The sequence below is a fragment of the Anas platyrhynchos genome, chromosome Z, assembly GCF_047663525.1.
Source record: "Anas platyrhynchos isolate ZD024472 breed Pekin duck chromosome Z, IASCAAS_PekinDuck_T2T, whole genome shotgun sequence".
NCBI classification, from domain to species: Eukaryota; Metazoa; Chordata; class Aves; order Anseriformes; family Anatidae; genus Anas; species Anas platyrhynchos.
In genome coordinates this window covers 62,454,942-62,477,333 of record NC_092621.1, presented here as the reverse complement: position 1 = coordinate 62,477,333, position 22,392 = coordinate 62,454,942, and the positions used below count along the sequence as shown (strand labels likewise).

At 36.4% G+C, this 22,392-nt stretch overlaps 1 protein-coding gene across 7 annotated transcripts in view; it reads right to left on the bottom strand.

Annotated features, from left to right (window-relative positions):
* The window catches only part of APC (APC regulator of WNT signaling pathway), an 88,015-nt gene that overhangs the window by 15,609 nt on the left and 50,014 nt on the right, over positions 1 to 22,392 (bottom strand). For 5 of the 7 annotated variants that reach the window (XM_038169760.2, XM_038169761.2, XM_072031612.1 and 2 more), the window contains 5 exons: positions 19,395 to 19,503; positions 16,243 to 16,356; positions 11,959 to 12,042; positions 5,902 to 6,006; positions 1,293 to 1,415 (listed from right to left, as the gene is read on the bottom strand). In XM_038169760.2, coding sequence (XP_038025688.1) covers positions 1,293 to 1,415; positions 5,902 to 6,006; positions 11,959 to 12,042; positions 16,243 to 16,356; positions 19,395 to 19,503 — 535 coding nt within the window. The remainder of the gene's footprint in view (positions 1 to 1,292; positions 1,416 to 5,901; positions 6,007 to 11,958; positions 12,043 to 16,242; positions 16,357 to 19,394; positions 19,504 to 22,392) is intronic. The other 2 variants (XM_072031609.1, XM_072031610.1) reach the window with 2 other exon arrangements.

Below are 22,392 nucleotides of genomic sequence, written 5' to 3'. Positions count from 1 at the left end.
AAATGCCATAGGACTGCTGGAGCAAGGAAATCTTAAAATTTACAAAACTATGATTCCATGCAAAATCCACTGAAATAGTCCTGTAGCCAGTTTTATGACAGTCTAGCATCCCGGTTTGGAGATTCTTGGTCTGGGAAAATTCATATGTAGTATTAAAACAAACTGCTTGGATTCGTAAAAGAGAGTGAATTTAATCTGCTTTATGTGTGCTTTTTGACAGATGTTTCAAGTTGCAGTTTTTATTCCACAGTTACTGTGATTTGGAAGGCAAAGTTTCTGTCACAGACTAAAGCTGAAGCCACCAAAATCTGGCCTAGAAGTTGTGGCAAACACAGTATAGGAAAAACTAAAGTATACTTCCCTCTGTCTGTATACACACACTGCAGAGACATCTCTTTCTGTATCTGTAAATGCATAACTGTACGTAGAACCCCTACAAATTTCCTCTCTTCTCATGCATTACTACTAAACTTTTCTTACCCACAGCAGAGTAAGTTCAGCCTATTTCTTTGCCTGTATCCTTCCACACTCAGCATCTTTCCCTGCATTCAGGGCTATCCTCATCTGTAACTCTAGAAATTCTATGATTTGCAATGAAAAATTTTTAAACAAACTACCTGATACCACATTCATTTGCTACATGCATACAGTGCACGGCAGAAAATCTGTTATAACAACCTATTTAAAGCCCAAAGTAGTTAATACTATGCCAATCTAATAATAGCCCCTGCTTCCCAGAAGACTGGGCTTAGCACCCCATCTATACTACTGCTGATTCCAGAGGCAATGTGAATTCCAGTGGTTCACGAACTTAATTGTGTGTTACAGATTTACACATTATTTCCTCTCTTTTTATGCTGTACACACACTTTTGAGTGCACTCTATCGTAAACAGGCATTACTGTGAAGAGCTTACATTATTTTTTTAAAGTTCTGGTCTAGTTAATGTCTTAGCAATCACATCTATTTTGAGAATTGGTCTCTGTAGAAGTGTTTCAAGAACTGTTTTTAAAAGGGTTAGTTTTCATCTTGGAGTATAAATCAACATCACAGAGTTTTAGAATACTGCAGTAATTTCTAGCAATTGTTTTTTCCTTACTGTAATAACTATTAACTGGTCATCAATAAGTTCAGAACAGGAGGGTTTCTGTGGATGTATTTTAAAAGGGGAAAAATACTGTTAAGTTTTATCTCCATAAAACTACTATAGGTGGATAGATTATTCAACTAATATTAGTACTACTGGCAGAAACAATGAGATTATTGTATTAGTAAAATGTAGCATTAGCGACCTGTGGTTTGTAATCTTCGGTTACCTTGGTACCCAGATGACTTGTCAGTCTGCGAGGAACAGAATAGTTATTACTAGAGCTCATAACACTGGCTGTCTCATGGTCCATTCGAGCAGCAGAACCCTACAAATTTAAACAACAATTCAGTATAACATGAAGTCTAACTGAAAAAACAACTACTGTCTAATTCAATTTCAGCACTGGATCATGAAATCATATTTATAGTGGTGAACTGTCAATGTATTTCGGATAAGTTAGGTCCTCCCTGCCCTTACACTACTTAGATGTCTCTGTTAGGTGGGGTTTATTAACCACTTCTCCCAAAATTCAGTCTCAATGGAGTTCTGTTTTCAATGGAATTCTTTTATATTTCCTATTTTCATCGAGAAAGGGAGAACTGGACTGTGCAGCAAGCTGAATTATGATTTTTATGGAGAGAAAAAAGCAGCTTTGACTTTTATGTCAGATTACATACTGCCTAATGATATGCATACATCTTCAGAACGCGATCAGATAAGCAAGAACTGACAAGTTAAGAGATTCATCTGGACAAGGAGTAACCATACTTGAATTTGTCCACATCGAAAGCAAATTACAAATGGATGAATCAGTTTTATTTTTAACGAAACACTGTAAAACAATGCTGACACTATTTGCTGCAATTTTCTTAGAAATTATTGTGAATGTCCCTACCTATTGTAGCAGGAACTACTATTAGGATATTTGCCGTCTTTCAATCTATTTGGTGTATTTTTCCTTTTCCTTTTTCCTTTTCCACCTTTGCTATCCACTTTTTTTTTTTTGTCTTTGCTGATCATTTTCTCTGCTTACTGTCTGTGAAGTTTCCTTTATTATGTCCCTCCGTCCCCATTCAGTTTAGGAACTTAAAAATACATTTGAATAGCAAACACTTTAAGAGAACATTGTTCTATTTATTTCATTTCTGTACTGGTGAACTTCATCTTGCAAATGAGATGAGTGCCTTACAAAATTTACATCTCCCCAGTGCTCTGTTGACCTGAACCCAGATCTCCGTTGTCTTTGGTGTTTTTTTTTTTTTTTTCTTTTTTTTTTTCCACCCTCCCCCCCCATATCAGGTCTAACAGCAGCTGATAGCAGACGGAAGACAACTTCCTAAAAGTCCTGAATCCCTTTATATACTAGGTAAGTATATTACCCACCACGATCATAAGATGGTGATATGATACATGTGTATCTGGAATCATGTTTGTTCTCTCAACATCACAAAAAATAAACTCCAGAAGCTGAAAAATTACTTCATATTCTAACTGTTTTTAACCACTAACTGTGAGGGAATCACAGAAGCCACACAACTCCTACAGAAAATCATAAATATCAGTGGACTGTATCAGTGACATTTAAAATGCTACGGATAACATATTTTAAAGACAGTTCTTTCAATCTAATGACTTGTAATATCGTAATTTAAAATTAGATTCAATTATAAAATTAAAAGTAGTTAGTAGCATACTGACTATGCAATCAGGGCAAAAATTTCAAAGGGGGTGCCTGCACACCTAGTTGAGAATACCTGAATACCTCAGTGGAAATCAGCAATAGGAACTGTAAATGCTCACTCACTTTTAGTATCCAAAAACTGCTTTACTGAGGCAGTCAACAATCGTTTGCTGATCTTGCCCAAAAGCTAGACTGTGTTCGTGAAATTATTAGCTTAATTAACAAAACAATATTGTCAAGCTATCTGGATGGATGAGTATCAGTATTTTTTTTTCTTCCAATGAAAACATAAAACACCGAAGAAAACTGTATGAAAGACACTTCGAAATAATTTGTTGTTTTTCAAGGTGCACCATAAAGAAAGAAGACGAATATTCCTCTCAGATTATTTGCTATTCATACAGTTCAATATCTTAAAATTGAAATTGAAAGTGAGTATAAGTAAAAGTTGGAAATAGCTTCATGTGGAGTTTGTTTAAACAGAAAAAATCTCATTATATTGGAACATTTAGAAACATTATTACACTCATTTCACTCTCCATTTGAATCCAGAACATTCATACATATTCCAGAATAAGTACTAGCACAGGATGCTAAAAAGTTGTAACTAGAATGATTTAAAGTCATATTAATTTATTCCAATATATATTTCCAATGTAAACAAGCCTCTATGTTTGCCGTTGAATATGAGAAAAATTCAAATCTTTAAGCTTAACATGAACACTATATTTTACTTTTTGAATTACTCACTTCAGTAATCTGTGGTGCTATGAATATGGGAAAGGACCCCAATATTTTTACACTGACCAATCCCTTCATATCATTTAGACCTCAGACTACATTCAGAGGATTACAGGTTCAACATAATGTATATGCAAAAATTCTCCACTGCTAAATTCACTACAATCATCTTACCCAATACAGTAAAAAAGATGAAAGTTTGGAGTACTACCTGTTAAAGTTCACCACAGTACAGACAGTAATATTGCACTTTTCCTATTCTTTCTCCCAAACTGTACTTATTTTTGTTCCCATACCTATTTAATTCAGAGCCATCATGTGGCCTTGCTACTTGCAGGATGCCAGGAGTCCCAAAAGAAATGTAACAACCTTTTTTTTTAATGTGTCCTAAAGACTGATTTGGGAGAATTAGTGTAAGAAATGTGTAGCCATTCATACGAGAAAGTGAAAAATTACGAATATTACATGGACCATTCTTGTGTAGGACTTTCTCATTTTAAATGATCTCCTATTTGTCTACTTCACCTTGTTTTCTCTTGTTATAGCTCACTGCTATTCACTCAGTGTTTGTTTTACTATGCTTGTTACCTTCCCTGTCAGTCAGGTTATTTTCCCTATTTTGTGTCAGATTTTCTTAATGCAGCAGACAACCTAACTGAATTCCTTTACAAATCTTGCAAAACAAAGGAATGCAAAAACTTCTCTTCAGTGCCAGGACAGTGAGCATAATGGGAGAACAGAGCTGAATGATGAAAGGGACAAAACTGAACCCTGAAAAATCTCAGCTTCAACTGGCAGCATTTCAATTAACATTCATTTTTGTTAGTAGATGAGGCTACAAAAACAATGAGACCCAGGTTATTTTGTTAAAACTTCTTGCACTCCACTTAGTAGTGACTGCTAAAAGAAACAAAGTATATTCAGCTGGTTTGTCACAAATAAATGTTATGCCCAATCCATTAAGCCTTTTCTCTCTGGACTTGCACTGCAAGTAAATAATCCCCAGATGTCTCCAGAACACAGATTCAGAGCCCGGGATCTATCAATCTCCAGGAGGAAAATAATATGCATGTTTTAAAGATTTTTTATCAGGCAAAATTCAAATCACTAAAATCCCAAACATAGGACCTCAAATGAAGAATGAATGAATCCTCCACTTGAGTAAGTCTGCCAGGACATGACAATCCCTTCTTTCTTCCTTCCCTGTAAAATATCTGTTCTCCAAAATAACTCCTGATTCATACAATGAAGACAGATGATACAGCCACAATGCATCAATTATTCAAACACATTATGCTTTCAGCCTCAAAGCAGTGCTGAACTATTTTTTTCCCACACAATAAAGCTGTCATAAGAATTAGAGTCAGAGCCTCATGCAATTGCTCAGATATGGCTGATAGAACTTAATTCTAAATGGTGATCAAATATATTTCAAAAGCAAAATCATGAGCTCTGCTTAATGTTTAATCAAATGAAATATTATAGCCAACCACAATTTATATTCTTTCTGATAAATCTTCTTGTCCATAATACCTTCAGAAGGATTAAAATAATTCTATTTCCCCAAAGTAGCAGAAATATTTTGCATATGAATTCAACTATTAGATTTGTAGTGTGAAGTTTAGGAATACACATTACAAATGGGAATGTCTCAGCTACAGTTGGAGATCATGAACTGAATGAACATTAATGCACGGTAAATAAATCAAAAATATTCTTAGCTATTGAAGGGTTGATAAGTATTTTTTAAAAAGACAGAAAGAATTTAACGTAACACCTAAAATGTAAACCCACTAATGTATTTCACTAATATAATGAAGAACAACTGACTGTTTAGAAGCATTTACAGAAACATTTAGCACACTTCCAGATTATCTCATTGATAATGCTGTTTCAAATCTTTATCTGAAATAGTATTAAAGAAACATCAATGATAAACCTGCCATTTGAATCTTCTCTTAAAAATCACTGACATTTCAGTGATCATTTATAAAGTAAAATTCTGAACCATTTCTCATAACTAAATCATACTGCTAACATTACAATTCACCTATGATAAAATATTTTCTCTAGTCATTTTTCTTATATCCATCTTAGTATCAAGGTCATTAATTATTTAAACAAAAGAAAACCACTCCCTGCATTATAGAATGCTTATGCTTCATCTTATAAAAACATTTCCTTCTAATGAATACAAGTAATTACTGATTTCTAGATGGAACGAAGAAAACCAAATCTTTTTAAAATGAGCAGGCATACAAACATTGTAAGGTATATATCAATAAATAAACACTATACATTTCCAGCACTACTACAGCCATATTATTTATGTATAATATCACCAACTGAAAAAATATATAATATCAACAAACAAAAATAATCAATTTACCTGACCAGTACTGCTAGTTGGCATACTGATTTCTGCTGCTCCTTGACCTTCACTCTGCCTCTCAGTATCATGGGAACCTGCATCATGCTTGCTTTGAGGTGCTCTCTGTTAATATAAGAGTTTATGAAATTATATTCAGAAATGAAGTATGCAACCATTCAAAGCTCTCTAGACTGTGAATATATCAATGCTGCATCTTCACAAAGCCGTTGAACAGTACTTTGTATTTCGCAACACTTAGAAATAATTGAGAAATAATTAACAGCTGAGTGTCTTAGAAAAACTGCAGGATGAAAGTGAAGCATGTCCTCTGAGGATTATAGCCCTGCAAGACAAAGGATTTGCTGTGAGACACTGGAACACCATTTTCCACCAGCTGTGCTCACGTCGCTATCAGAAATGTAACAGAATTGGAGCAAACAACTGTCTTCCCTGCACTGCCACGTGATCCGTGCATTTGCTGGAGACTAGGGCTAGCACGGTTAAATTAAGCTTCACAATCACAGACAAACAAATTCTGGGTGAAAAGAAGGCGACCTGTATATTAAGGATTGTTCTGAATTTTAAAGTCAAACAGAGTAGGAATAACTGGTTTGATGCAAATAAAATTGCTATATCCTTGATGCTGTACCAACCTGATCACATACAACCAAGATAAATTAAACCTATAGAGCAACCTGACACAGATGAATGTTTCAGTTTCTTAAGGAGACCCACTTTTCTGCACGAGTATGTGGAAATTAAACCAGCGTCCCCACCGCTCAGAGAGATCAACACCAAAATCAGGCCTTTAAATACAGTTCCTTAAAAAAGCAAATAGAATAACTGAGTAGTTATGAAGTACGTGAATATCCAGCATCATCCACTACTATGCTTAAAATGTCCCAGCTCTTCAGAACAACACATAAGCCTGTCCTTGGAATTGGTTTGAAGTCTAGAGTTGAAAAGGTATTGTCCTACCTCAAAAGCACGATTATTCTTAGAGTCACAGAATGATAGAATACCCCAAGTTGGAAGGGACACACAAGGATCACTGAATCCAGCTCCTGGCAAATTAATATTGATGCCAAGCCTCATTTTTTTTAAATCAGGCTACTACCATACACTTATTTGAATTTCATTTTTTAAATTATTTGTTAATGCTTGCTATATTCAATTCATTTTTCACAGGGACCTACGATGTTTTTGAGCAGTACAACTTATCATAGCACAGCTTACCCCATCTAGCTTTATGGAAATTTCTCTTTTACTTTCAGGAGAAGCATACTTCAATACGCACATACTGAAACTCTTTTGGTTACCTGAAAAAAGTTAACTTCTTTAGGTGTATGGTGATCAAACTCATACATTATCCCCATCATACACTCTTTTATTTTGTTCATATGAAGACATTAGAGCCTCAAACCCAGAAAATGGTTAGTGTTGAAAAGAGTTTCAAAAAACAGTAACTACAGGTTCGACAATAATTTTGGGATAGACATTAAAAAATAAATCATATATATATATAAAGGCTAATGGAAGAAAATATGTCAAAGAACGTAACACAAAGCAATAAAAAAAGAGACATACATGATTGGCAACATTTTTCTTAACATGATATGCTCAGTTATGGAAACTGAGTATCACATTTGCCTTTTAACTCACAAGGCCAAACTCGGAACAGTTTTCTGGAAACAGCATTATTGTTCTTTTAAATTTGAATCGTAATTTAAAAACTCACTATCTCTGTCTGTATATGAGATTATATTGCTATGGATGCTCATACCATGACTGAAGACATTTTGGTCCCCAGTACAAGAGTGGGGACTCAATCAAGATTGGTATGAATACAGTATAATGACTCTCCCACTCTCGCAGTATTCTCAGTCTTGAATAAGGTGTAATGATGAGTTTGACATAAAATCTAGATCTAAGCATCCACTGTAACTAAGAACAGAATTTTCCAGCCATCAAATAATTTTTGATCTCATGAAGAAGGTAGTATTTAATGTATCTAAAGATGAAAAGCAGAACCACTCATTAGCAAGGCTAATGAATTACTGGGTTACCCTAGGGGATAATGTTATCCATCGAAAAATAGTCCTGGATTTTGGGCACATTTTTTAGGGATGACGACGGTGGTGGTATATTTATTAAATAGTGTTAATGTAACTAAAGCATAGTCAGGGAGATACTTCATTCCCTGACACCAAAAGCAGAACTCTCCTCAGCACTCTGTTCCTCTCTTCCCATTCACATCAATTTTATTTTTCACATGCTATTTATGAAAGAGGTGGCTTCCCTTTTCCCCAAAAAGCTCTCAAAATATGCCACTACAAAGAGAAGTCAACATTACATCCAAATTCATTCAGAATTATAAGGCCATTCTTAACATTTATAAAAGCAAGGCTTACCTTATTTTAAACATCAGTGTGCACTCGCGCAACATGCATGAATAAACACACATATTGCCTCATCAGTCATCCATAGGGCTTGAAGGTCTGTCATTTCTGATTTCTGGCATCACACTACAGAAGTAACTCTAAGGTTTTAAATTACCATGTATGCTTGTTTGCTTTTGTAGCAGAATAGCGAAGGACTGCACATGCCTGTAAGAGCAAGATAGAGGTGCTCCCTCCATCTTGTCACTATGCTCTGAACGCTTCTGAAGGCAACACCAATTATCACTTGACAAGTAATTTTGCTGTTACTTACTAGTAGAAAAGTACATTTACATTTCTGCTAAGACAACAAATTGCAAATAATTGTACTTAATATCTTGTAAACATAATTGTTGAAATAGTCTTTTATGTATTTATTAGTCCTAATAATTTTCCATTCAGAGATTTTTTTCACAATATTCAACTACCCTGTTATTATCTGTACATTGAAAACTACAGGCTCTTATTTTCTAGAGAGTATAAAATATGCCATAACTTCACAGTAAGCACAACGATTATACACATACGGGTGTAAATAAGAACTTAAGCCCGAGAACAGCGCAAGAAACAAAAACAAGCCAGAAGGCCGAAACAATTTTGCTTCCACTGAGTCATAAGGCAAAAAAAAAGCAGTCAGATGAATCTTTCAGAGGATGCCTGCCTATCACAGTTTAAACAGTTTAAAGTTTGCAAAGAATTAATCTCCGTATGTAATAAATCCTTTATTTTATCTACAGCAACACTGCAAAATGAAACATTGACATTTCAAATGACAGATAGGCCTGTGCCACTGTAACAAATTGAAAACCCCGTATTAAGTACTTGACAAGAAATTGCCTTTTTCTTTTAAATGTGATTTCAGATTTGTACCTGACAGCAAAACATTCTGTCTTTGAAGGGGTCTAACTCTGTATAGGATTTCAAACTTTGCTATGAAGGTTTTAAAAAAATATTTTATTGATACATGAGAATTGTTATGAAACTGGGAGGTACTCGCAAGTAAACTACTTCAACTATTTCTAACAGCATTTACATGAGCTAGCAATTTGCAAAGCCTTACAAATGAGTGCTGAAGTTTTCTTTGCTGATTTATTTCATAAAACTACTCTTTATGGTATATTATTATATTTAGTCTTTTTCTACAGCATATATTGCTCTTAGATTCCATAATGATTGGCATAACCACACAGGCCAACCGTATCAGCAGATAAAGCTGTGGCATTTATTATTGACATTAGATCTTTATAAACATAAGGAGCACATTCAAGTTGGGTATCCTATCAGGCACAACAGAAATATATTAAATGCCTCATGTTTACACTTCTCAGTTACAAGTACTTTGCTAATACCCTCCTTCTTGCCACCAGGTGATTTCAGCTAGATCCAGATGTATTTCAATAGGACTTGGCCATCCATCAAACGACTTAACCTACACCAAAGTATTAATAACTGTGTAGCGACTACCTCCTTTACCACCAGCACCCAGGTTAACTCCTAAAACATGCAATAACAGTACAACCAGCCAACCAGGTGCGTTATGAGTAAGACACCACAATAAAATTTTGAAAAAGCAGAAAAATTAGCACGTATTCATCAGCCAAGTAATTTGAAAAACGCAGGAGTGGAGGGAAAACTAAGACAAAAATCTTCTCTAATTAGGTACTTCTATCTCATTGCTGTTTGAGTGTTTGACTTCCAGTGAGGCTAAAATATTGTGCCTTTTTTTTTTTTTTATACAGAGTAAGAGAGAAGTGTTCTGGGGACATGCTCCATCTGATCAAACGAGGCAACTCCCAACTGCTAGGGAGAGCTTTACACCAGAAAAAACAAGGGAGGGAGTGATCCCTCAAAGAACAAGTAAGGAAGTTGCAGATAGGGTAGGCAAGCCGAGGGGCCCTGAGGGATGGGAAGACAAGGGCAGTCCACAGGACAAAGGATGTGGAATCCCTTTGTGGACAGGCATACAGAACAGCCATGGGGGAAAGCTCTCAAGCCTGTACAGGAGTTGGCACACTTGGGTGCCTCTCTGAAATGCCTCTACACTCATGCATGCTGCACAGGAAACAAAGAGCAAAGGTCTGTGTGCTGTTGTAGGGCTACGGCCTCCTCGGATTCATGGAGATGTGGTGGGATAGCTGACATGACTGGATGGCTGTGACTTGAGGGTTAAGTCCTTGTAAGAAGCACAGGCTGGGAAGGTGAGGAGAACAGCTGCAATGCTTGGAGTTGTGCCTCAATGGGTAGCGGTCAGTCAAGAGCTTATGGGTGAAGATTAGCTGGAGATCAACATGGGTGCTGCTGTAGTGTGTATCTGCTATAGACCTCCTTATCCAGGAAGAAGAAATAGACAAGACCTTTTCCAAACAACTGGAGGAAGCATTGTGCGTACAGAGCCTGGCCTTCACAGGGGACTTTAAGCACCCTGACATGTGCTGGAAGGGCTGCACATCAGGATGTAACAATGTGATGACAGCTTCCTGACACAGGCAATCAAAGAGCAAACAAGGAAAGCTGCCCTGCTGGCCCTAATATTCACAAACAAGGAAGAATTTCTGAAGACATGAAAGTCAAAGGCAGCCTTGGCTGCAGGTCACCATGAGAGAGTGCAATTCAGAATCTCAAGAGGAGAGAGATGGGCAAAAAAACAGAACAGAAACTGTCCTTCGTTGCAGGAAAGCACCATTAAACCTCTTCAGATATCTGCTCAGAATAGTCACACAAGATACAGCTCTGGAGAAGAAAAGGCTCAGGGGTATCTCAATCAATGTGCACAAACACCTGGATTAGCTAATGCATAAAAAGACCAGGTAGTTTAAATTATACACACTTCTGTCAGCTTCACTTATAATACCAGATTTTCCCCCAGATCTTGAAATAATGAAAACATTTTTACAAACGGAAAAACATACATCCCTTAAGAATTTAAATACTGTTCTGAACTCTCACTGTAGATATTTTGAGTGAAGACAAAACCTAAAATATTCACATCTAAGATAAAATTTATAGTTAATTTACCAGTAAAAGCAATTGAGTTGAACTTTTAAGCGAATTTCCACTGTGAAAGCTGTTTTTGCTAATGGTAATTACTACTATAGACTTTGTCATTTACAGGAAACATTATTTTGTATTTCTTAATATAGAATCCAATACTCATATGCTAAAAATATGCCTTTTAAGAAGTCTGACTGAGGCTGTATTCATCAATTTTCTTCTTCTGTCTCTCACGGGACGAGCAAACCATGAAGCTGCTTATTAGAAATTCTATTTGGTAAGGCGTGTACAAGTGATTGTTATAACTATTTGATAAAACCAAGACACAGCCTTCATAATACATTGCACTTTCACCTTTTAACTGAACTTGCTGGTTGAACTTTTAACTGACTTATCATTCGTGACTTATCATTAGTGAATTAGTGATTAGTTCAGTAATCACATAAAGAGTAATCCAAGTATTTTCACCATCAGTTAATTGGTAAGAGAACAAGAAAAAGCCTATGTATATTGACTAGTTCATTAACTGTGACATCACTAGTTGATGCAAATAATCCTGCCTATGAGCTTACTGAAATGATTTGATTTTTTTAAAATTAGATATATACCACAATCAAAAAAAAAAGGCAAGTAAATGCTCACTAACCTCTGCTTCAGCTGCTTGTGATTGCAGGAGCTGTCGAATACGCAGAATGTCCTTCTCTATTTGTTGAATTCTCGCCACCCTCACCTGAAATGAGTACATTTTCATACTTGTTTTTGTTCAAAAACTCCTTTTATTTATTGCATATAATGACAATATGAAGAGTTCATTTCAAATACAGGTGACTACAACAGCTTCTACTAACAGAACTACTCAATTCATATTTTAATTCAAGTGTACTTCACAATAAAACACAGGCATGACTGCAAACATCGAAAACAGCGGGTAGCTGGATTTCTAATAAATCTGACAATAACATGGATATAATAGCAGGTTGTCACACAGTGCAGACAGGCATAGAAAAAAAAGTCTCAGTATACTCTAACAATTTTCCCATTTCTGAAATTAACATTCTGTCCACGTTTTTAGCAAATTGTTTCTTACATGTCCAGCGTTAGAACTCTACTTGCCACACAGAAATGTGGGAGATACTTATATTGACCGAGTGTCTTAAAAGTATAAAATCCTCAATGACTTCCATCATATTCAGATTTTATGATGATCTGTGACTTCTGCCTATGCCCTGCTTCTGAGTATTTTCTGCTTCTACAAATCTCAAAGAATATACAAGATAAGAATAAAGAAAACTACATACTACTGCTTTGGTTTGTCTGGGATTTTATGCACATCTCTGAATCAATGAGAGTCTTTTATGAAGATATCATTATTCATTTCCCACTGCAATCACTGTGTGCTTTGTAAATTGAATACTGAGAAAAACTTTAAAGGCTAAATATACTTCATATAAGTTGTACTGTGAAGCATAGGATGCATTGTAATTCTGTGAAACAGTAAATTAATGAAGTAGAAGATCCCTATGTGAGTTTGATAATAAGTAAGACTTAATTTGACTTTAAAAGTGGGCAGGGAATAAAAAGCCCAGTAACATCAGGAAATGAACAGAAAACTGAATTATTTTTTTTTTGTATTATAGATAAATACAATCCTGATATTTTTACCTGAATAATATCTTCAATGTCATATTAAAAAAGAAAAGACTGTGTGCATTTAGTGGACAAGGATCAACACCATAACCAACCTTATTTAACATCTTTATAGCCTAGAAAACGGAAATAAGGTGAACTTTAAAAAAAGGTGTTTTTACCAAAAGATACACATGGAATAGAAATATGATGTAATCTAGAAATCTTAGAAATACAGAATATAATGGTGAATTGGAAAGAATTCGTGGAAGATGCATCATAAGCTGTAGGAGTATCATGTGTATCAACACTTAGTAGAGATGCAAAGCTATAAACAGCAAACTAAAAACTTGATTTGAATTTTGCAAAGCAAAGTGTCAGAAATATGACCAATAAATTTGAAAGCAGCACACACACAAGCTTTAGTAGAACATGAAACAAATACAATTCGCTCCCCTTAGTTCCCTCACAGGAAATTCTTAGTACTATAAAGATAATGAAAATGAATTACTATAAATAGCTGTACATTAGTGAAGTGATACATGACTGACAGAACACGTCCATTCTCTAAGAATGACTTGAATTTCCCCCAAAGTGAATTTATTTCTGTGTAAAAAGCGATTTGTTTCACAAAGGGCATCAAGAGAATCTGAATGTGTACATACCCATCTAAACATGGGGAAATATTTTTCTGCATTTGAAAAAAACCTTAAAGATCACATCATTTGTCTAACATCACTGGGATAGGAATGGAATCTTTATCTCCCAAATTTTAGTCAAGAGATTTAAACAGACTTTTCTTCTTTCTGTTGATCGATATCTGCATTACGGGGGACATGAGGAGCTTCGTCTTTAAGATGTTTTTTTTTTTTTTTTTCAAATGAAAGCATAACATACTTAATAGGCAGAATTATAAATAGGTTGGTCTACATTTAGAGTCAGGAACACTGTATCTAACAGAGTTGACATTTTTATCTGTACAAGACTCCAGAATGCAAATTCTTTCCTTTCATTAATGGTCTGTTCATTTTTTTTTTTTTAGCAAATTTTTGAAGATAGTGTGATAAATTCTTATCAGAATTATCATTTTTTGCTGAGATTTTAAAGAGCTCTGAACTTAAAAACTCGCCATCTTTCATATTCTGGCATGATGGAAAAATAAATTCTCTACGATACTGATTTCAGCCTTGGAATTTTTATCTTAAATATCTATAAATATTTTATATATTTTTTAATATTTATATTTCACAGAAATTAAAATGTACTTCTACTAAGTATATAGCTTACAATATTTGAACACACAAAATTAAGCATGGTTTTATGCTTTTTTTTCCTCTCAAGTCAGAACTATCATGTGAAGTTATAAACTTCAGGTATAAGTACGACTTACTGTAAATAATTAAACAAACTGAAATAAATTCTTAATGCATCTTTCTGAGTAACTGCTGGGCATGTTGTTATATACAATCATCAAAAGGAGTAACATGAACAATGATCGCTGTGCGCTAACTTGTTTCAGAAAGAAGTTCAGAGGAAACAATGGCAGATAAAGAGAGGGAGAGGAGCATTATTTTAAGGTGCCCAAGAAAGGAGTACACGAATTACTTGGGCGAACAGAAGGCTATCAGCTCTCTCACAGAGTAAATGTTTGGGACTCTTAATACTGAGACGTCTGCAATGCCATCCTTCAAAAAAAGCTGAACTATTCCATCCTTCAACATTTATTTTGCATTGTCTTCAGTATCACATACAGTTATGGCAGAAGGAAAATACAGAACAGCAAGAAAGCTGGAAAACCAGGAAATTTGCTCAGTTTGTCAAACACAAAAGGTTCAGTTTGCAGATCTGAACAGCACAGCGAAATAATCTAAAATTTGCTTTTATATGTTTGTACACCAATGAACTTCTAAACAGTTCTGGCACCTTTCCCAAAGCTCTCAAGAAACAGACGTGGATGCAGCTACTTTCTATTTGATCATCTTTACATAATTACTATAGACACCATAACTTCTGTAAGTATATAGTGCTACACACAGAGTTTGATAGAGTCATACAGCGTGACAAACCCACAGGCAAACGTTGATCCAGAAAACTGTAAAAAGACTTCAATATCCTCTTGGTAGGGTTTTTTCCCTCTTGAAATTAAAAAAAGAACAAGTAGGGAAGTAGCTACTTCAGGGACAACTTAATTACTTCCACACTGGTAAAACTACAGTCAAAGTGCTTCTTTTAACAGTTTCATTTATTCTCTGAGTGAATTTGTAACTTGGCCAACAGCCTGCTATATCCATTTAGCTAACTTATTCGACATTAACCTGTTAGTAACAAGAGAACTTGTTCAGAAGTTCCAGTGTTGATGCTGCACTGCTTCCTTTTACAACAGGGCTAAACAGACATATGCAGATGAAGCCTGTTCTGCATTCACTCACAACTGGCTGACTCAAGTTCCACAGCTGTATTCACGAAGGGCATCACTGTAGCTGATAAACACTGATAACATAGCCACGTGGCTTCCAGATCAGAAGCAGGTATTATCCAAGCAGATTAAAACAGGGAAAAAATGAACTTGAGTCTGTCTGAGCGCACCAGTAGTGATTGATATTTTAACAGACTGGCTATTTAACATCTATGGAAATAAATGGTAATAAATATTTCAGATTGTCACTCCACTGCTGTGGGAGAGTAGTTTTTATAATTAGCAAGCAACTGATTATTCTGTTTACAGGTTCCATACGATTACATTCAGAGTTATACTTCCAAATGTGTGTGACATGATTTGCATACAGAATTGTACATGTATTCATCATGAATGCAAAACAACTCTTGGTCAGAGCAAACAACTTTCAGGCATACATGTGAGTTACATTTTATTTATACATCATATGCTCGTATAGGGTTTCTGGTTAAGGAAATCTATCAAATCCTAGATGGATTTTATTCTACCCTTAAAAGGCACAAAAATCACAGAACTACAGAAGCAAAACAAAGTAGCTGAAAAACACGCTTGTGTGAAGCTAAAATGATAATAAGTTAAAAGCAAATCATCATAAAATATTTTCTTCAGAAAGAAAATTAGTCTACTTCTGTCTAACTCACAAGTCTTCTTCCATCCAGGCAGAAGAGTGTGTTGCTTGTTGAGTAGCTATTTTCTACGTTCTGGTTCCTGTTTTTGTACTTAAAAGGCTAACTAAATGCTGTGTGGTATCACTTTGTTCACACACATTTTAAAGATACAGCTACCAATAATTCAATGAAATCACTGGAAAACTTCTTCCATTCTCTCATAAAGAAAGAAAAAGTATACCTGTGCTCGTTTCTCCATGTCCTGACAAGTTCCCAGTTGTTCTTCCATTGCAGCTCTGATTTGTCTTGCCTCATACTCCAGCTGCCTTCTGGTCATATCTGTTTGCAAGGAGAACTGAAATTTGAAGGGCAGAAAAGACATTTTAATACATCAAACATAATTTAAATCATATACCTCACTTGTGTAAATGTAGTATTTCATTGAAAAAAACTAGAACAGTTACTTTTGACAGCAAAATTCATGAACAAAAAACATAAAATAGATTCCTATAATATGAATATGTTATTAAAAACAAGAGCACACAGTATGTTTCAACTAACAGGCTACCTGCAAGTTTTGCCAAATAACTAAATACAGTATAGAAACACTGGGACAGTATCATTCATTACAAGCCTGGAATATTTGGCTACTAACATACTTCAGCATACCAACAAAATGTTACGCGTACCATTTGAATCAGTATTTTCAAAAATATTTAGAGGTATCAAACAGCTGCAAACAAGTGATGGTATTCATGCTTCTGCTATCTACTCTATTTTTAATTATCCCATGAAAAAGGCAGATGTTCAATTCATAACAACACAGGCACTCCAATTATATGTTTTTCAAGGCACAAGCAAAACCAATTTATGATTTTAAAGTAGATTTAAAACAACAAGTCTGTAAAATTAATAGATAAAAATTAGCAGAAAAGTCAGTTAAGTGCTAGTCACTCGAGCTTTATATTAAAAGATGACAATTATAAAAAAAGATGGCAGGGACTTCTGGAGATTACCTGGACAGCAGGGTCTTAGATTAACATATCCAGGCCTAAGTCAAGCGAAGTTTTGGATAATTCCATCAGGGCAAATTTCACCACTTCTCTAGGCAACCAATTCTAATGTTCAATGGTCCTCACAACAAGCATTTTTTTTTTTTGCTACCTACACACACAATTTTCCCTGAAATAACCCATTCCCTCTTGTTGTATCATGATAGATCTTTGTAGAGTATATCCCTCTTCTTCATAGCTACCTTTAAAGTTTTAGAAGACATAATTTGATCCCTCCCGGGCCTCATCTTCTCTAGGACTAACAAGGTCATTATTTCAGCTAAAAGTTTAACTATTTTTCACATGTATACAGGTCATATATTCATGCAAGTGGAAAATGGAAACGGGTCCAGTAAACATGTTTGCTCAAAAACTGAATTAGTGTCATCTTTTAATGCACATCATCACATTCTTATCTTGCTGTTCTCATCAGATGAGTGTAAGTTTATTGAGCTTCTTGTCAGGTCAGTAGTTTCAAATATGTAGCTACGCGAGAGTGGCAAGTAAAATGAAACAAATGGTATAGAAGATTGTAAGTTCTTTCATTTAAAGATCAGTGACAACTACCTTTGTGAATAGCACAGCACCATCTCTTTCAAAAGCAGAGAGGTCATGAGCAAGTATTGCATCTGTACTTCGTTTGTGAAGACTTACCTCTGTTTTGCAACACTAAGGTACTAGCAAAATAGAGCACAAATCAAAGTAAAGACTGTATGGATGTGAAAAACAAACTAGAAGGCAAGAAAGAAAAGCAAATTAGCCACAGCACCATGGCATTGATAATCATCAAGAGAAGACAGAAATTACTTTTGCTTCTTTGCTCTAATGGTGTGGAAAAAGGAAAAATCAAAGCTGGTACAGTCTAGTAGCTTTGTGTCACCAATAATATGCAAAAATCTTACCGAGGCAGAACTCATAAACCCTTTCTATTCTGGGAAACTATCTTAAAAGAATGTCAGAAGGAATCCTTCAGCTACTGACATACAGACAGAAAAGTAAAGATAGACACAGCCATAGAGCCAGTTCTACTACTGCAGCTGCACAGAAATGAGAAGGCTGTGCTTTTCAACACGTAAGACAAAGATGTGGGCTACACGGAGAGGCAAAAATCTGAGAACACAAGGAAAAGTTTTCTAAAGTTTAAAGCTTTATTTATTCTTAGAAAATTCAGGTAGGACTGATGTATCTTTTCCTAGGAGGCTACACTACACTTTTTAGTCAATCATTCAGCTTGCAAACAAGCTAGTCTCCAAGAGCAGCTCTCATAGAAGGTTTCAACCAGGTTCATTAAAAGAGTCAAAAGCAGACAGAATCGTCTACAAATACGTAAAATGCTACTAAAAAGAATGGGGTCCTCCCTTCCCCTGTGGATGCAATCAGTAGTACTACATTACCACAAAAAGGTTTTAGTGTAGATATTAGGTAAGATATTCTAATAAGAAAAGCTGAGTTAATTGATTATCTTTGAAACTGGGGAGAAGTAAATCTTAAAAGCTACAATATGTTTAGAGTGGGACAGACACAGTTGACAGCGCCTTTGCAAAAGGATTGCAGTACCTCTAGACCTATTTCAGACTTTCTTCTCTTGCTTCCAGTTTTCTGAACAATTTGGCTATGACTCACTGTTAGAAATGCTGAAGTCCAGCTGCTTCATCCCAATCAATGAAGTGTTTCCATATTCTATTTTCATTTGCAGGACATTAACTAATGCCTAACCAGGCTTGACTGTAAAGATGGGCAACCAGATCTTCCCAAAACTGTATGGACAAAGGAATGTACTCCAAATACATCCAAGCTACTGAGATCTGACAACAGAAAAACCTGTATTATTCTTGGAGATCAGAGATATTCATTATCCCAGATAATGGTGACTAGACTGTGAGCAGCTAGGAGACATAAAGGTAAAACCTTGAAGCAACTGTATATATATACACTGTAGCACCACTTCACTGTTTTGAAAGAAGAGTTCTTATGTAAACTGTCTCTTAGACTCATATTGCTCTCCGAACTGAAAGAATCCATTAAATAACAGAAATGAAAGGAAAAAGACCTTTAGGGGATATAGGTAAAGAAGGAGCTTACTGACACGTAATTTATTTGTCATAACAACTTCTCAATGTTCCTTTCCAGCACTGGCATTCATTTTGATAGGTATGAATCTTAACATACAAAATCATATATGAAGAATATATCATTGAGACTAAGTGAGCTTTACACAGTGAATAGAAATATTTTAAATTAAAATAATGGTAAAGGAAGTCACCAAATTTGTATATATACACAGCATCTAAACAGAGATTGTAGTACCAGATACATGAAAAATCATGGAAAAGTTACTTACATTTTCAGTAAGGGGGAGACTATCAATCCTTTTAGTAAGGTTCTGAAGCTGGGCATAATACCAGTCCTTTTCTTTCTCTTCCTTCTCCAGTTCCGCAAGCAAAAGAGATCTGTTGAAAACAGAAGCAGGAAATGTCTCACTATTAAGACCTCATTACCAAATACGAGTGCAGAAATGAGCATTGATACCAATATAAAAGATCTATTTAGAAACAAAGTTGGGGAAGATGGCACTAACAGGACGTCTGATAACATGGGTTCTGTTCCCTTGCCTCAGCTGAACAAACTATCTACTGTGCTGTCTTAAGCGAGTCACTGTAACTTCTTGTGCATCAGGCCCACATCTATAAAAGAAAAAATACCTAAATTTTTCTATAAAATCAGTCTGAAATCTATGGTTGAGAGGCATTTAGTGAAAACTAAAGCACAGTTATTAGTCATATGTTAACTTTCATCCTGTTTCTGAGGCCCCCTCGAGACAGACAGAAGCATTCACAATCCCTGGTCCTCATGGGGGACTTGAACCACCACAGTATCTGTTGGAGGGACAGCACGGTGGGGCAGAGGACATCCAGGGGGCATTGCACTGATGGAATCCAGGAGGAATGCACTGATGATGACTTCCTTCTCCAAGTGACAAAGGAGACAACAAGGAGAGATGCTGTGCTGCACCTCATTCTCACTAACAAGAAGCACAAGTCCAGGGGACCTGACGAGATGCATCTGCAGGTCCTGAAGGAACTTGCAGGTGAAGCTGCTAGGCCACTGTCCGCCACGTTTGAGAAGTCAGGGCTGAAGAGGGGAGGAGGGGAAACATAACCCACATTTAAAAAAAAAAAAAAGAAAAAAAAGGAAGACCCAGGAAATTACAGGCCAGTCACTCTCACCTCTGTGCCTGGCAAGATCATGGAGCAGATCCTTCTAGAAACTGTGCTAAGGCACACAGAAAATAAGGAGGTGACTGGTGATAGCCAACATGGCTTCACTAAGGGTGGCTTGTGCCTGACAGATTTGGTGGCTGCCTCTGATGGGGTTACAGCACTGGTGGATAGGAGACGAGAAACTGACATAATCTACCTGGACTTGTGCAAAGCATCTGATGCTGTCCTCCATGATATCCTTGTCTCTGAATTGGAGAAACATGGATGTGATGATGGATGGACCACTTGGTGGGTAAGGAATTGGCTGGATGGTTGCACTCAAAGAGTTGCCACCAATGGCTCAATGTCCAGCTGGAGATCAGTAACAAGCTGTGTTCCTCAGGAGTCAGTACTGGGACAGGCACTGCTTAGCATCTTTGTCAGTGACAGGGACAGTGGGATTGAGTGCAAGTTTGCTGATGATACCGAATTGTGTGGTACAGTTGACATGCTGGAGGGAAAGGATGTAATTCAGAGGGACCTGGACAGGCTTGAGAGATAGGCCCATGCAAACCTCATGAGGTTCAACAAGGCCAAGTGCAAGGTCCTGCACCTGGGCTGGGGCAATCCCAAGTATCCCAAATACAAAGAGAAAAGAAGTTGTGGATGCCCTAATCCCAGGACCCCATCCCAGGAGGTGTCCATGGCAGGGGAGTTGGAACTAGATGACCTTCCACCCCAGGCTGTTCAGTGATTCTACAGTTGTGTGATTCTACAAGTAAAGGCTGGGGGACAAATGGATTGAGAGCAGCCCTGAAGTAAAGAACTTGGTTGATGAAAAACTGAACATGAGCTGGCAATGTGAGTTTGCAGCCTAGAAAGCCAACAATAACCCAGGCTGCACAAAACGTGTGACCAACAGGTCAAAGGAGGTGTTGCTCCCCATCTGCTCTGCTCTTGTGAGACCCCACCTAGAGCACTGCGTTCAGCTCTGGGGCCCTCAGCACAAGAAGGGAAGGGACCTTTTAGAGTGAGTCCAGAGAAATCCAGAGGACAGACAAGAAGATGATTAGAGGATTGGTGCACATCTTTTATGAAGACAGGCTGAGAGATTGGGGTTGTTCAGCCTGGAGAAGAGAAGGCTCCAGGGAGACCTTACAGACGCCTTGCAGCACCTAAAGGGGGCCTACAGGAAAGCTTGGGAAGGACTCTTTGTCAGGGGTGTTGTGATATGACAAGGGAGAATGGTTTTAAACTAAAAGAGGGCAAATTTAGATTAGATGTTAAAAAGAAAGTCTTCCCTCAGAGGGCAGTGAGGCACTGGCACAGGCTGCCCAGAGAAGCTGTGGATGCCCCATCCCTGGGGGTGCTCAAGGCCAGGCTGGATGGGGCTTTGGGCAACCTGGGCTGGTGGGTGGCATCCCTGTGCATGGCAGGGCGTTGGAATTAGATGATCTTTATGGTCCTTTCCAACCTGAAACAATCTACAATTCTTTTAGATGACAAGTTTGTATGACACACTGAACTACCACTGCTACTTAAGAAAAGACCTGGAAATTACAGGAGTGCTTATGTCTCAGAATCATGTTTTGAAATTCAGTTATCTTTTCTTGCGTCTCATCATTAACCTGTCATCCATACAAAAACAAGACAAAGCATACAAAAATCAAGCTACTTGTGTGATTACTAAGAATGCTTAAAAAGAATATTTCCCATCAAATGTTATAGACAGAATACATCTGCAGTGATTTATCACATTTAAAATGAGTCTCATGAACATACTGTAGATCTGATTATTTTCATGAATTTGACCATGCATACTACCAAAAAAATCTTTTAAACATTGGAACTACTATTTTATGAATCCTTCATAAACTACATTTATGTTGCAAAATTTATCAGTATACATACTGATCAGTATACAAACATACTATTTATTTTCATCACATTTTTCAAAATTTTCAGGTAAAATCTGGACAGTACAAGGATATAGACAAGTTACTTTTTTTTTTTATAAAAGTGTATTAGCTTCTTATAAATGCTTTCTGCAAGTGTTCTTCCTTCCAGCATTTTAATGTTGCTCATTAACATTTAAATAAATGCTAAAAATGTCAGATTACAGATAAAAAAATTAAAAAA